Below are 13,775 nucleotides of genomic sequence, written 5' to 3'. Positions count from 1 at the left end.
TGCTCTTCTCTGGACCTGCTCCAATACCACAATATCCCTCCTGAACTGGTGGGCCCAGAACTGAGCACAGTTGAACTGAACAGGTTGCCCATGGAGGCCCATTGCTGGAGCAGATATCCACTTGCAGCCTATGGAGGATCCCACACCGGAGCAGGTGGAGGTGCTCAGAGGATGCTGTGACCCCATCAATACAGGAGCTCATGCTATCTCTGGACCTGCTCCAATACCACAATATCCCTCCTGAACTGGTGGGCCCAGAACTGAGCACAGTTGAACTGAACAGGTTGCCCATGGAGGCCCATTGCTGGAGCAGATATCCACTTGCAGCCTATGGAGGATCCCACACCGGAGCAGGTGGAGGTGCTCAGAGGATGCTGTGACCCCATCAATACAGGAGCTCATGCTAGAGCAAGTTTGCTGGCAGGACTTGTGACTCTGGACCCAAGCTAAGCTGGAGCAGTCTGGTCCTGAAGGACTGTGCCCTGTGGGTGGGACTCATGCTGGAGCAGTTCATGAAGAACTGCAGCCTGTGGGAAGGACTCATGTTAGAGAAGTTCATGGAGTACTGTCTCCCATGAGAGGGGCCTCATGTAGGAGCAGGGGAAGAACATGAGGAGGAAGGAGCATCACAGACAGTGTCTGATGAACTCACCACAAACCCCATTCCCCTGTGCAGCTTGGGGGGAAGAGCTGGAGAAATCAGAAGTGAGGTTGAGCCTGCGAAGAAGGGAGGGGTGAGGGGAAGGTGTTTTTAGAGCTGTTCTTATTTCTCATTATCCTACTCCATTGTTGGCAATAAATTAATTTCCCTGAGTAAAGTCTGTTTTGCCTATAATGGTAATCAAATTAAGTGATCTCACTGTTTTCAGCTCATGAGCCTTTTGTCATAATTTTTTCCCTGTGTCCAGTTAAGGAGGGGAGAGACATGTGACTTTGGTGGGCAGCTGGTGGGCAGACAAGGTCAACCTACCACAGTGCTCAGAAAAAAATAATCCATTAAGCTTGTTGTGTTCTCTAATGTATTTCTTATTTCTTCCTGTTTGCATTCAGTATACTGTATTTCCACTGATTTTCTGTCTTGATGTCTATTGAGTGTCTGTGTCTGCTTCATACAAAATAAATTTTGGGCTATGTAATAAGCATCTCTTATAGAAGTCTTAGCATTGCCACAGTCTAGACAGCTCTTCACTCTTGAAAGTCCTGTCACAGAATCACAGATCCATTAAGGTTGGAAAAGATCTCTGAGATCACCGAGTCCAACCTATTTATTCTCATTTATACTCATCTGTTTACCTTATATTGAAAAATTAATGCCTCTGTATTGTATCTCACTCAAAGTGAGCCTGGTGTGAATGGTTAATAGGCCACAGAGGCAACCTTCTACGTATTGTGTAAGTTAACATGCAGATTTTGCATGCTGACTTCATACTGGGGAAAGTTAACATGCAGCCTACAGTATCTGCTGTATATATCTGTATCCTTGCTCTTTTGCTTCTGCTCTGGAAAATTTATAATGTACATAGATATCTGACTTCCTAGACAGATATTTTTATGATGTGAAATATCTCTGAAAAGAAGAAAGGTACTATAAGTGAATGGTGGTTATAAAGAACTTGTTATTGCTCTGAAAAGCTGGAACTGCACAAAGTTTTGCTGGAAGAGTTGGCGAAACGTCATATTTGGTGGGTATGGGAATTTTTGCTTCTTGTTTCCTACTCTGAAAAAGAATTTTGCAAAAGGTGCCTTTAACCTATAATATTTTCAACTAAAATGTTGAAACCCCAGCAAGGATTTATAAAGCAAGTACTGCTTTCCTCAGTATTCTCCTTAAATGGTTTGTTTCCATGCCTTCAGGGATTTATCAATGCAAAGTTGTCCTTTTTTTTAACACTTGGAAAATAAACAAATAAAAGAATGGTTCTAAATAATCTCTAAGTTATTTGTTTATCATTTTGTGGTGGGAACTTTGAAGCTTTGATCTCACATTGCCCTATTCCACTAAATTAAAATGTAGTAATAGCATTAACTTTTTCTTTTACCAACATTATGTTCTGGACCCTAAAAAAGTTTTTTTTTGTTTCCTTTCAAATTTTAGCAAAAGATAATCCTCTGCATTCCTAACAAAACCAATTTATCCTCTTACACCTCTTCAATTCTGATACTTACCAGGCCTTGTTTCACAGCCATTATCTGTTGAAAGATAACTGGAGGCCATTCCATTCACCCTTGACCACCATTAGTCCTTAAGTGGCTATAAAGCTTGAGAATTACACCACATGTCCATTAGGATGACTAAAAGGTATAATACATACAAAGGGCTTGAAATAAGCTCCAAAATTGCTTAGAAGTATGGAAAGGCATCAAAATGAGTTAAACCATGACATAAGCAAAGAGTGATATTTTAGTGGTCTTTAGTTCAGGAAGAAGTGACACTGCTAAAGTTTCCAGCATAACAAAAGGTACAGGAATATTACTGTACACATCAAATACAGTGCAATCTTAAAGGGCTTTAAAGACAATATATGTAAGTCTGTCTCCATTATAGAATATGCTGAAGCTGTGCAACATATTGTGATATGACTGATGTCAAGAGCTTTGCAAAATTAACCAACATGTTGACACGTTTGTCTTATTAATGTAAATTCCATTGCAATAGATGTGGTAAAAATATAGAAATAAGAGCTGTCATATAACTTGGCATGTTAACTTCTGTGTGGTGCTGTGTGGGCAGGTACTGCACCACACTGTTTACTGCTTAATCTGCCCATCTTCCTTCAAAAGCAGTTTTAAAAAAGATATCACACTGACCTCCTACAGCTATTTCCATGTGTGTACCAATATAACAAGACTTTTAAAGAAATCTTGTGTGCAATTTTCTTTCCCCCTTTCTCATGGCATCACTGCATATTCAGTCTTGCATTCATACACTCCTTTTTTTAAGCATTAATGTCTTTTTTGCTTATGCTGAACAAACATTAATTGGTTACTTTTAATTACCAATCATCTTCCCAGATGATATTTTTAATATCCATTAGATATCATAAGTTGCTTTTCCAAAGTCTTAACAGTTGCAAAACCTAGCGGTATCTGTGGGGATGAAGTCACAGTGCAAGTCTGTGGGTTTGAGACTTTTAATGAAAACATGTCAGTTCTACCTATACAGAAAACAGCTCTGATTAACAAGGACAATGTTCATGACAATCACAGAATCACAGAATATTCACAGTTGGAAGGGACTCACAAAGAATATTGAGCTCAGCTGTTGGTCCTGCACAGGACATCCCCAAGAATCACCCCACGTGCCTGAGAGTAATGTCCAAATGTTCCTTGAACTCCATCAAGCTTGGTGCTGTCACCACTGTCCTGGAGAGCTGACACAACTTCAGGCTTTGGGTCTTGTCACTGGTCACCAGAGGGAAGAGATCGGTGCCTGCCCTTCCACTTCCCCTCGCAAGGAAGTTGTATGCTGATATGAAATGTGGGGGAAACTTCAAAGAATTAACATTGAAAAAACATTGTGCTATGGATTTCAATTCCATTCTTCTCCAAAGCATTTGTTCTCAAAAGCACACAGTTTTCTGAATGTGTACAGATATCCCCATGTTAGATGCTTAAGTATATATATGCTTAACTGCTGTCCATGACCTGAACTCTTGAAACACATTGCAGTTACCTTTTTCTGTGCTATGTAAAGAATTTAGTCATGCATTCCTCAGACGGAATTCATTTTGGAAACACACAATTTCCATTTGGGCATTTTAGATTTATTTGTCCTTGTCGCACTTGAGGTATTTAATTGGTGGCCTGATGATTCGAAAAATGTATTTTTCTCCTTGGAAGACTGAAAGGTGAACAGATCAGTCCAACCTGGAAAAAACTAAAACACTCTGAGTGATAAGAAAAAAATCCTTCCAGAGAAATGCTGGAAGCTCAATTACATGAATGTCTAACCCAGGGGCAGTGTAGCTCTTCTTGAAGAAAAATTACTGCCTTCCATTCCTGGTGATTAGATCTGAATATTCAGTCCCTGCTATAGACAGTACCACATTCTGACAGTGTGGGCTTTTCCATCCTTTGTCAGCAAACACCATCCCTGGACGAAAACTTGGTAGAAAAATGAGGCAGATCAAACTTTTTTGGTGCCAGATAGAGTTCAGCGAATAGCTATCCCTAACAAACAGTTAGGGGGTGGATTAATATCCTACCCAAAAACTCACAGCAAATTTAACTGCATGGGTGTTTCCTGTGGCAAGGAAACAACACCTCCTTACTAGCACCAAACCCCTTTGGCTCCTTTTGGCACGCTGGGTCATGGTGGAATGGCAGAAGGGCTGTGAGTCACTATTACTGACTACAAGGGTATGCTGACCTTGCTATTTGGTTTCATAGCGTTGCAGTCTAGCACAAGTTTATTTCTGGTGGCTTTTCTGTCATCCTGAAATATCAGTGCATTGATTCTACCTATTCATATCTACTGCTGCTACTAGCTGTCATTTTAGCATTTATATAAGCATCATGTTTTTTTATTATATTATTGTAAGCATACTTGTTGAAATTTTGTCTACTCTGATAGCAAAATCAGAAAAAAAAAAAGACATAGTCTGGCAATACAACTTAGAAACAAGACAACATTTAATTTAAATAAAAAACTTTATTAACAATGTAAAACGTTGAGAGTCTCAGATAATTCTGGCATGCCTTATCAGATTAATACTTAGTAATATGCAGAAACCATGCTTTGAATTCTATTGGAACAAAGTGGGTTGGTGTTGTGTTTTACATTGTTTATTTTAATACATCTTTTAATAAATTATTTATCTTTTTTGAAAAGCTTTTAGAGATACTATTGGCTTAAAAGGAAATCTTTGCTTCTATGCATTGTACAGTATGTAGATATTATGATTTCTCTGTATTTACAAGTCCTAACTAGTTTCATATATGGTTTGTGCATCATAAATTAATATTTTTTTTCTATGAAGCTTTTGAATTGAGATACAGTGGAAGACTAAATATAAATGAGAGCACAAAAAGCAACTGGAGATTTTGTGCAAATTCTTTTACAATATTATTTGAATGTTTTAGAACTTTAATACTTTTGCTGTTAAATAGTTTTCTATGCTTAAAGACTGATAGAGTATGACCAAGTATTTTAATATGATACTAATAAGAGTACTGTACTATGCACAACGTTTTAGCTGCAGTTCAGACAATAAAAAAACCCTTTAAAATTATCTATGAATCATAATTCATGAGTTTTCTTTGAGTGATTGAAAGTAAGCATGCAAAACATACTTTGAAAAGTTTCAAATATGCTAGATCTATTCCACAGCTGGTTTTGACCACCATATTTTTTAGCTATTAAAACCCTTATTTGAAAAGGAGAATGGAGCGGAACAGCAAAATGAATAGCCTAGTGTAGAAAATGTACTTTATAATCAAGAGTAGCAACGATCATCTTTTCAGTGGTCAAAGAATAGTGGTTTGAGCCATTATTTTCTTGGTGCTTCTGTGCTTAATCTTCTAACTTGAGACAAGACAACACAATCCAAAGAATCTTCGCTTCCGTCTTCTTACCAATGGATACGGAGTCAAGTTTAGGAGGCTGCTATCATCTGTGACGAAAAAAAACACATTTTAACACAAACATCTACACATGTGCACACACGCAAGGCTTTATATCATTTATGTGCCCTAACAGCACTTCTACATGACCACAGAATCATTTAGGTTGGAAAAGACCTCTGAGATCAAGTCCAACCTTTGATCACTATATTGTCAACTAGACCATGGCACTAAATTCCATGTCCAATAGTTTCTTAAAAACCTTCAGGGATTGTGACTCTACCACCTCCTTGGGCAACACATTCCAATGCTTGACAACCATGATGTAATAGATCCCATTATTCTAGGTATAGGGCAAGTAATAAACTGAATTTTGCATTTAAGAGTCTTACAACGCTAATTAACAGGATCTCCATAATAATACAGTAGGCATTTTGGCAAGAAGAACATTGGTTCAGTGATGAAACCCAAATGAAATTACACCTCCAACACTGAGAGACCTAAGCCACAATATTCCTGCATGGATGAATAATGTTAGGGTCCCAAATAAAACATAAAGATAAGTAGGTTAGGATCTTGCAGACATCCAAGTTTGGAAATGTCACTCCTAAAGTAAAATTCTGGCTTAATTTAAACATTTAAAAACCATTATTGGGTGGCCTTTTGTGCACATCCAGGGAAATTTACATTTAAAACTGCAGCACTGGAGCATCTTTGCACATCAAGAGACAAACCACCTATCTGGGAAAGTTACCACAATACACTCACAGCTTTTCTTATTAGCTTTCTACCTTTGATATCAGCTCCTTCTAAATTCATACGAAATGCATATATTGGTGCCTATACTTATGTTAACTCATGCAGTGTCAGTGAGCTACCTCACAAAGTCTTTAGAATTCACTTTGAATTTGAGCCATCTTCAGATATGTTTCAGGATAAGATCTATGCCTCATCATGTTGGTTACATCAGGCATCTAGTTTGGTTGTAGGGCCTAGACACTATTGTAAAACAAATACTTAACTACGAGAACATTGGTAAGAGATGATTTAATATTGTGACTCAAGCTTACAAACCACAACAACTGAACTTCTTAGCATAGTAATTTTCCTGCAGTCGCTTAAGAGAATTTCATATATAAAGCCTGGTCTGTGAGCAGTCAGTAACATTATGTAAAACTTTTGTGAGCTTGCCATCTTAACTCCATTCTGGTTGTCACTGAAATCAATGGCAAAACACTCATTTAACTCATGTACTGAAGGCACGATTGATCACTTGTAAAGATCAACTCATTCAATACCATTCATTCATAACTGTTCTCTTAAACGGTGGTTGTGATTCATATAAATATAAAAATTACACTCCAAACTATTAATTGTCTATAATACTGTCTGATTGGGTTTTTTTTTCTATTTACTTACACTGTTATCTAGCTTTTATTAATTAAAGGTCTTGGAATATCTTAAAAATTATAAGTGCTGTATGATCAGTGATTATGACTGTCCATTCCTGTGGCATCCATTCTTAGAGATCATCTGTAAACTATGATCACAGTTGGAGACTATCAGAGCTGCAAAACCACCATTTATGATTACCTGATCCTGAGGCATATCTCAAAGCTTTTAAATTCTAGGCTGTTTCCCATCCTGCAGCACAGGTGATCAGTGATTTTCAGGTCAGTGTAGACACCAGGCAGCAGAGAATCATTCTGTAAGCCTTTATCTCTGCTCTGAATTCAACTTTCTCTATGCTTTATATCCCCAAAATTTGCTTTTCCTTCATTATTTCCAGCATGCTTCTTTCTTCTAAGCTAGGCATAGACTTCTTGTCACTTTTCCAATCTCTACAACGGTGCATCTGTATCACAGACCACCTTTTTCCTTTCACCCATTTTTCTATCGAGCCATCCAGCCATGAACTTTTACTTGTATAATGAATCAAATTATTCTACATTCATCTCTTACCATATTATGATGAATGCTAAACTGCTTAGTTACTTTGGACAAGATCTAGGCCACATTAAGCATAACTTCATCAGCTGCCACTGTGCGAAGTCTACACAGAATTTAAGAAATACCCGTTATCAAGAAGAAAACAAAAAGGAAAATTAACATCTTTTTTATGTTGTTCTCATGAACAAAGAGAGTCCCTGTAGATGTGGAGAATTTAACACTGCTGGACAAGAAAATGAAGGATTCTTGTTAAATACATGCATAGGATGGATATCCTGTCCTCGTGTGTATTTGTATGGGGTGCTGAGAAAAGCAGACTTGAGGCAAGTAGCTTTTCTGCAGTCAATGTCATGTTACAGAAACCACAAGCATTGGAGGGGGGAAGCAAACACCATCACATCCCTATCATAGTCTGTGAAGCTTGCACCTTCATTACCTCTGAAAAAGACTCCTGATGCAGGGAATTAGTTGTGGTTTTGCCTTCATGTCACCTGGAAAGGTCTATTATTTTACCTATAGATACCATGTCTATAAAATTCCAGAATACCTCACATGGAACTTGAGAGGCCAAGGATCACATACCAAATGCTGGCTCCACTGAGTCAGCAGGGAAGAGATTACACCTAGATTCTTCTTTTTGTAATTTCTATTAAAAAACCCTAAATTTTTTTTTTGCAGCTAACAAAAGGAAAAACCTTTAATTATCTTAATTTTCCTTACATGAAGAAAATTCAAAACCTACCTTGATTTTTCAGTGGTAAAGGCATAGTCTCCCTGAGTTTGCTTAAAAGGTTTTTCATTTCTCTCATATCTCTGCAGAAACAACAGTTAAAAGAGGCACAATAGAACAGCAGTTGAAGACTGAATGGGGAATGGCTCACACCATAGTTTTATATGCTGAAATAATGGAGCAATAAATACAAAAATCTATTGGGCAAGCATTTGGTTTACACACATGTATCAGAAGATGCATTCCAAAAGGAAGGGTAATAGATTTAATAAGAGAGCATTTTTATACTAACCAATACTAACTAGTTGCTTCTGGTTCAAATTTATGATCTAATCTGGCACTTGAGTATTCACATTAAATGATTTAGTGGGCACAATATGATTCTAGTGACAAAATACACAATATGTCTTAAAATTAGCACGAGTTAGTACTATGTGACAACTTCATACCCCTTATCAGCATTTTGTAGCTTGAGCCTAAATGTTTCACTGTTCAGAATAAACATATAATACACGTAGCAAGCCCATGATATTTTAGCTCTCTGCACATTAAATGAAAACTTAAGAAACAGGCTGTCACTCTTCTCTTAGGAGGACTTTGGCATTAAATTTTCCAGAAAATCTGATAACAAAATACCATCTCCCAAAGCAATCGACATTTGGATATGTTTTGAAAGAGGGCTGAAGTTGTAAAAAGGTTCCTGTTGGCAGAGCAGCAATTTTGTATGCAGGCTTGTAATGCCTTAATGCTTTCAGGATTTAAAACCAATGAGATCTTGCCTTATTCATCTACGTATCATAGAATCACAGAATCAGCCAGGTTGGAAAAGACCTCCAGGATCATCAAGTCCAACCCTACCATGGTTACTAGACCATGGCACTAAGTGCCACATCCAGTCTCAGCTTGAAAACCTCCAGGGAATCCACCACCTCCCTGGGCAGCACATTCCAATGCCAGAGCACTCTCTCCATAAAAAATCTCTTCCTAATATCCAACCTAACCCTCCCCTGGCAGAGCTTGAGTCTGTGCCCTCTTGTCCTCCTGCTGGTTGCCTGGGAGAAGAGACCAACCCCCACCTGACTCCAACCTCCTGTCAGGGAGTTGTAGAGGGTGATAAGGTCTCCCCTGAGCCTCCTCTTCTCCAGGCTGAACACCCCCAGCTCCCTCAGCCTCTCCTCGTGGCACTTGTGCTCGAGTCCCTTCACCAGCCTCGTTGCTCTTCTCTGGACCTGCTCCAGCACCTCAGTATTCTTCCTGAACTGAGGGGCCCAGAACTGAATACAGTGACTGGTAAAAAATTGCTCAGTTTTACTCTCCAAGTCATGTTTCATTAGAACAGAACTTCACTTCATGTAAATGAGGATGATAACCATTCAAATCTCAGCAGCAGTTTAATATACAAAGCCATCAAAATATGTACTTTCTGCAAAGACATGTTGGCCATTGGGATTGCTTTCTACTGAAGGGCCTCATTTTTGTCTTTCAGCTAAGAGACATCCACAATGACAAACCTATGGATTATGTTCCCCTCCCCTCCTAAGGCTTCCACATTTCAGGGGCAAAATTAGAAACCACTCAAGAGGAGGCAAAAGCTTTCTCTTTTAGAGAACCTGGCCCACTGGCAACATCACTTCCCACTCTTTTTTTGACAATCATCCTATTTTTGACAATCATCTGGCAATCATCCTAAATAACATGTTACTTATATTTGCCCCCCTTTTAGAAGTTGCTATCAGCTGTGTGAAATGTAACAGAAATGTTAACAGGCTATTTAATTTACTTATATAGTAGCAAAATTGGCTGTCAAAGTGAAACAGACTAAATGAAGCTAGACAGAATTTTTTTTGTTTAGGAATGAAGTGCTACACGTACCTTTCAGTGTTTTCAATATCCGTGGAAACCTGCCATAGGTGCTGTTGAATATCTGTAGGTGATGATGACGTGTCTTCTAAAATAGGTACTTCAGAACTCTCCTCCACTTTAGTGTCAAGGATCTTGGGTGGAGCACCAGGATCTTTTCCTTTAAAATATTTAAACAAAACATATATTCATTATTTATTGGTTAAAATGGAGGCTCAGATTATATATCATTGATGCTTCGAGCTTGATCTTGCACAATGTAAATGGAGAGAAAGAGTGGTGTATGCAAACTCTGAGTAAGAACTGTTCAGAAAGAGAGCAGACCACACCAACCTGCTGCCATATGTTACTCCTACCAGTTTGAAGGGGTTCAGTTAAACCCCAGTGGCTCACATGAGACACAAAATAAGAGCCAAAGGACCAAATGGAACAAAATAAGTAAGGAAACTACAACACACATTCTGGAAACAACTTCAAACCTTTGTCACTAAAGAACACTGCAATCCATGTCTCCTAGTACTACAGCAACACGGAAGGAAAACAAAAATGTGAAATTTTGTGGTTTGTGATTTTAACAGTGATACATAGCTGCCACCACTCATAGGCCAAAACGCATTATGCTCTCAATTTCCATGCTGACACTTACCTAATTCATGCTCACTGTATGAAAATGAAATGCAGTGTTGAAATTGAATGGGAGTTTCAGGACAGATCTGCCAGGGCTTTTGTGAGGGAGAGAATGGAATGAAAGATATGGATCATGATAATGGAACATACAAGAGAGCTAAACACTGGTGAGATATTTTGGTATCCTTGCAAATCTCCTTTGGACTGCCTGACAGTGTTCCTTCTCTGTAGCGGCAAGTACAGTCCTGGCACAAAATATATTAAAATGAGAAAATTCACATTGGAGTGCATCCCAGACACATTATTGAGAAGTTAAAGTTTTCCCCCACTCTGAGTTTTCATGAAATAGAGTAAGAAAGAAAAAAATAAAACTTTCTAAAAGTGGAGAAGAAAATGACAGTGTTTAAACCAGTAGTAACAAAAGTTGAGTAGGAAATATTTTCTTTGTCTCACCATTTTTGCAATTTGAAAAATTTTCACATCAGGACAAATCTGAGTAGTTCCAATGAGGTTTGACTAAGAACAGAAAGAATAAGACCGGCTAACAGAGCAGTCATTTAGCCCATTTTTCTGGTACAATAGAGATCAAGGCTGCAGACCAAGCTATACAGCTCTTCCTCATCACAAATATGTATCCCTGCTCTCAGGCATGTAACCTTGTTTCTTAAAACCTAGAAATTCCTGGATTGTAAGAAAATCTTTTTGGGTAAGTTCTCTAAACTATTGTGTTTTGGTAAATTATTCCTTTGCTTAAAGGAAAAAAATATATTATTCTTAGCTATTTGTCTGAATGTCAAACCAGATATTACGTGTACTACAGAAGATACTTGCATAAAGTTTTCATTACTCTCTAAAGCTAGTAGGAAGCCCTTTTTCCCAGCTTCCCCTCCAACTAAGTTATCTAACTGTGATTCCAAGAGATTGCATGACCTGACATAACAAGTTTACCCTCCATAAAAGGATGGTGTCCTGTGTCCTTTCTCTGCTCCTTTCTTCAGCATCCAATACTAACTTGTGCTTTGCCTGATCCATTTGTGATCCCCTTTAGCACATCAAAAGGTAGAAGATTACCCTAACGAAAGGAAATATGAAACATGAAGTTTTCTGATGAAGTAGTTTAAGTCAGGTCAATGAAGAACTGTACATGTTCAAGTGCAAGTGACAGAGAAGAAGGATCATATGGCCAGATGCAGCAGAAGGGAGGAAGAAGTGAAGGCATGGAGAGAGACAAGAAGGGATTGAGATCTTTCTGTTGGTTACAAGGTATTATGCTGAATGCTGACTCAATTGCTTCCGGAACAGGAGACCAAGCCTACTTCCCAGGCTACATGCTTTACTCTGTATCACCCTGCAGGTATAACTTGCAAATTTTTCTTGTTCTTAGCTGCAGCTTATGCTGCTATTTTAAAGTAGTTCATATTGCACAGTTTTCATTGTTCATTCATTTAAGCATTATTATGCGTTATTTTTCCCATTACAAGAAGCCCATAACACAAAGCAATGTTATCAATATCTCACTCAATACTTTTTCATAAAACAGGTTTCAGGAAAACCATCTAATTTGCCCCTGATGTCACAAGGTGTCAGTGCTGAAACTGGGAATTAGTGACTTCTGCCATTATTTTTAAGTGTTATGGTGGAACTCTGACCTGACCTTCCGTGACATGCCATCAAGAACAACCCTGTCTATAGATGTGTCCTTCAGGGATGTGAAAGGTGTTTCAATGGAAACAATAACAGCACTAGATGAAATAACAGTTAAAGTTCTTTTTCACAACTTGAGAACTAAAGCACTGAGACTGTTATGTTCCTTTTGTTAGTACAAAGACAAGCTCTTGCAGATTTAGCAGAATGAATGGCACAGATCTCTTTTCAACAGCAAAAAAATAGCTCTTTACCAGTAATTCTCTGGTATTGTGAGCAATTCACGAAGCCTTTCTTGAATTTCAGAGCATCTGCTCAGTCTCTTGAAAACAGTTAAAGAATCAGCTAATAATAAAGGCTTTGCTTGAATAATGTATGACTCAGGCTTAACATTTCTACCACATGTCACAGCCTATAGAGAAACAAAAGCTCTTTAATCTTCTCATCCTTTCAGTAGCAAGTAAGGATATCTTTTGTAACACATACTTAAAAAAGGAATATGAACCCTGCATTCACCATCAGTTTAGTCAGTGGAAAGACTTTCATTAATTTCGGTTGCAATGATTGTATTCTTCATCATCCTACCAGTAATTCTGGGTTTTTTTAATCATTATTAAAATTTTAAAATTTATTTTAAGAAGCAGAAAATACTTTATGTATGAAATTAAATTAATTGACTTAAATAATGATGAGGATCAAACTTGAGTGAGGATAAATTATAGGGCAGAAAACTATCAGTTCAGTAAGATTACATATGTCATCCATTACCACTGTGCTTTGTGCCTCACCTGTTGTGCCTCTTACTGCTTCTGTGGTGACCTCTGTGTTTCCTTCTGTCATGCTACCCTATGCACCTACTCTTAGTCATCACCTAATCTGCAGAGATGCTGTGATGAAAGAAAAGAATGAAAAGAAAAAAAATCTATTCTATGTCCCTCAGAGCTAGTTAGATTTCACTGCAGAGGAACTAGAAAGACCTTTGAGGGGAATACCAGAATTTAACAAAGCTGTGAGAATCCCTCTCTCAAAAAGAATGCAGACTTTGCATCAGGTTTCTAACCTGGCAATTTGGGATAAATGCACAAGCTATAGATCACAGCTAATGTACATGAGCAGGAGAACCTAGAAAGGGAAATAGGAAAGAACTGGGTAGGATGTAAAAAAAGGGGTGTGACAAATATGGCTAACATGATGAACTTCACTCCTGACTTACACTTGGGACCTGCAGAAATTGGAGACTGTGTTACTAGAAATATTATTATTAAAGAAAATGCAATGGGAACAATGACTCTGTGGTAGGAGTTTTGTTAGCCTCCTTTTGTGGTGGTTTCTATTCCATTCCTTGGCCTCTTCACAGTGTCCACATAAGAAAGGGTGATTTTCTTGATTTTGTTTCTCCACA

The 13,775-nt window shown here is 38.1% G+C and overlaps 1 protein-coding gene across 1 annotated transcript; it reads right to left on the bottom strand.

Moving 5' to 3' along the window:
• Positions 1–5,111: 5,111 nt before the first annotated feature.
• LOC103803532 (regulator of G-protein signaling 7-binding protein-like) lies at positions 5,112–13,213 on the bottom strand. Its single transcript, XM_009076095.1, has 4 exons — positions 13,162–13,213; positions 10,115–10,262; positions 8,255–8,325; positions 5,112–5,612 (listed from the first exon to the last, which is right to left on the bottom strand). Exons 1-4 carry the CDS (start codon positions 13,211–13,213, stop codon positions 5,521–5,523), a joined length of 363 nt encoding a protein of 120 aa, XP_009074343.1. The 3' UTR covers positions 5,112–5,520.
• Positions 13,214–13,775: the final 562 nt, after the last annotated feature.

Source organism: Acanthisitta chloris, unplaced genomic scaffold, assembly GCF_000695815.1.
Source record: "Acanthisitta chloris isolate BGI_N310 unplaced genomic scaffold, ASM69581v1 scaffold5796, whole genome shotgun sequence".
NCBI lineage: Eukaryota > Metazoa > Chordata > Aves > Passeriformes > Acanthisittidae > Acanthisitta > Acanthisitta chloris.
The sequence above is the reverse complement of the archived record's forward strand: the minus strand, read 5'-3'. Positions and strand labels throughout refer to the sequence as shown.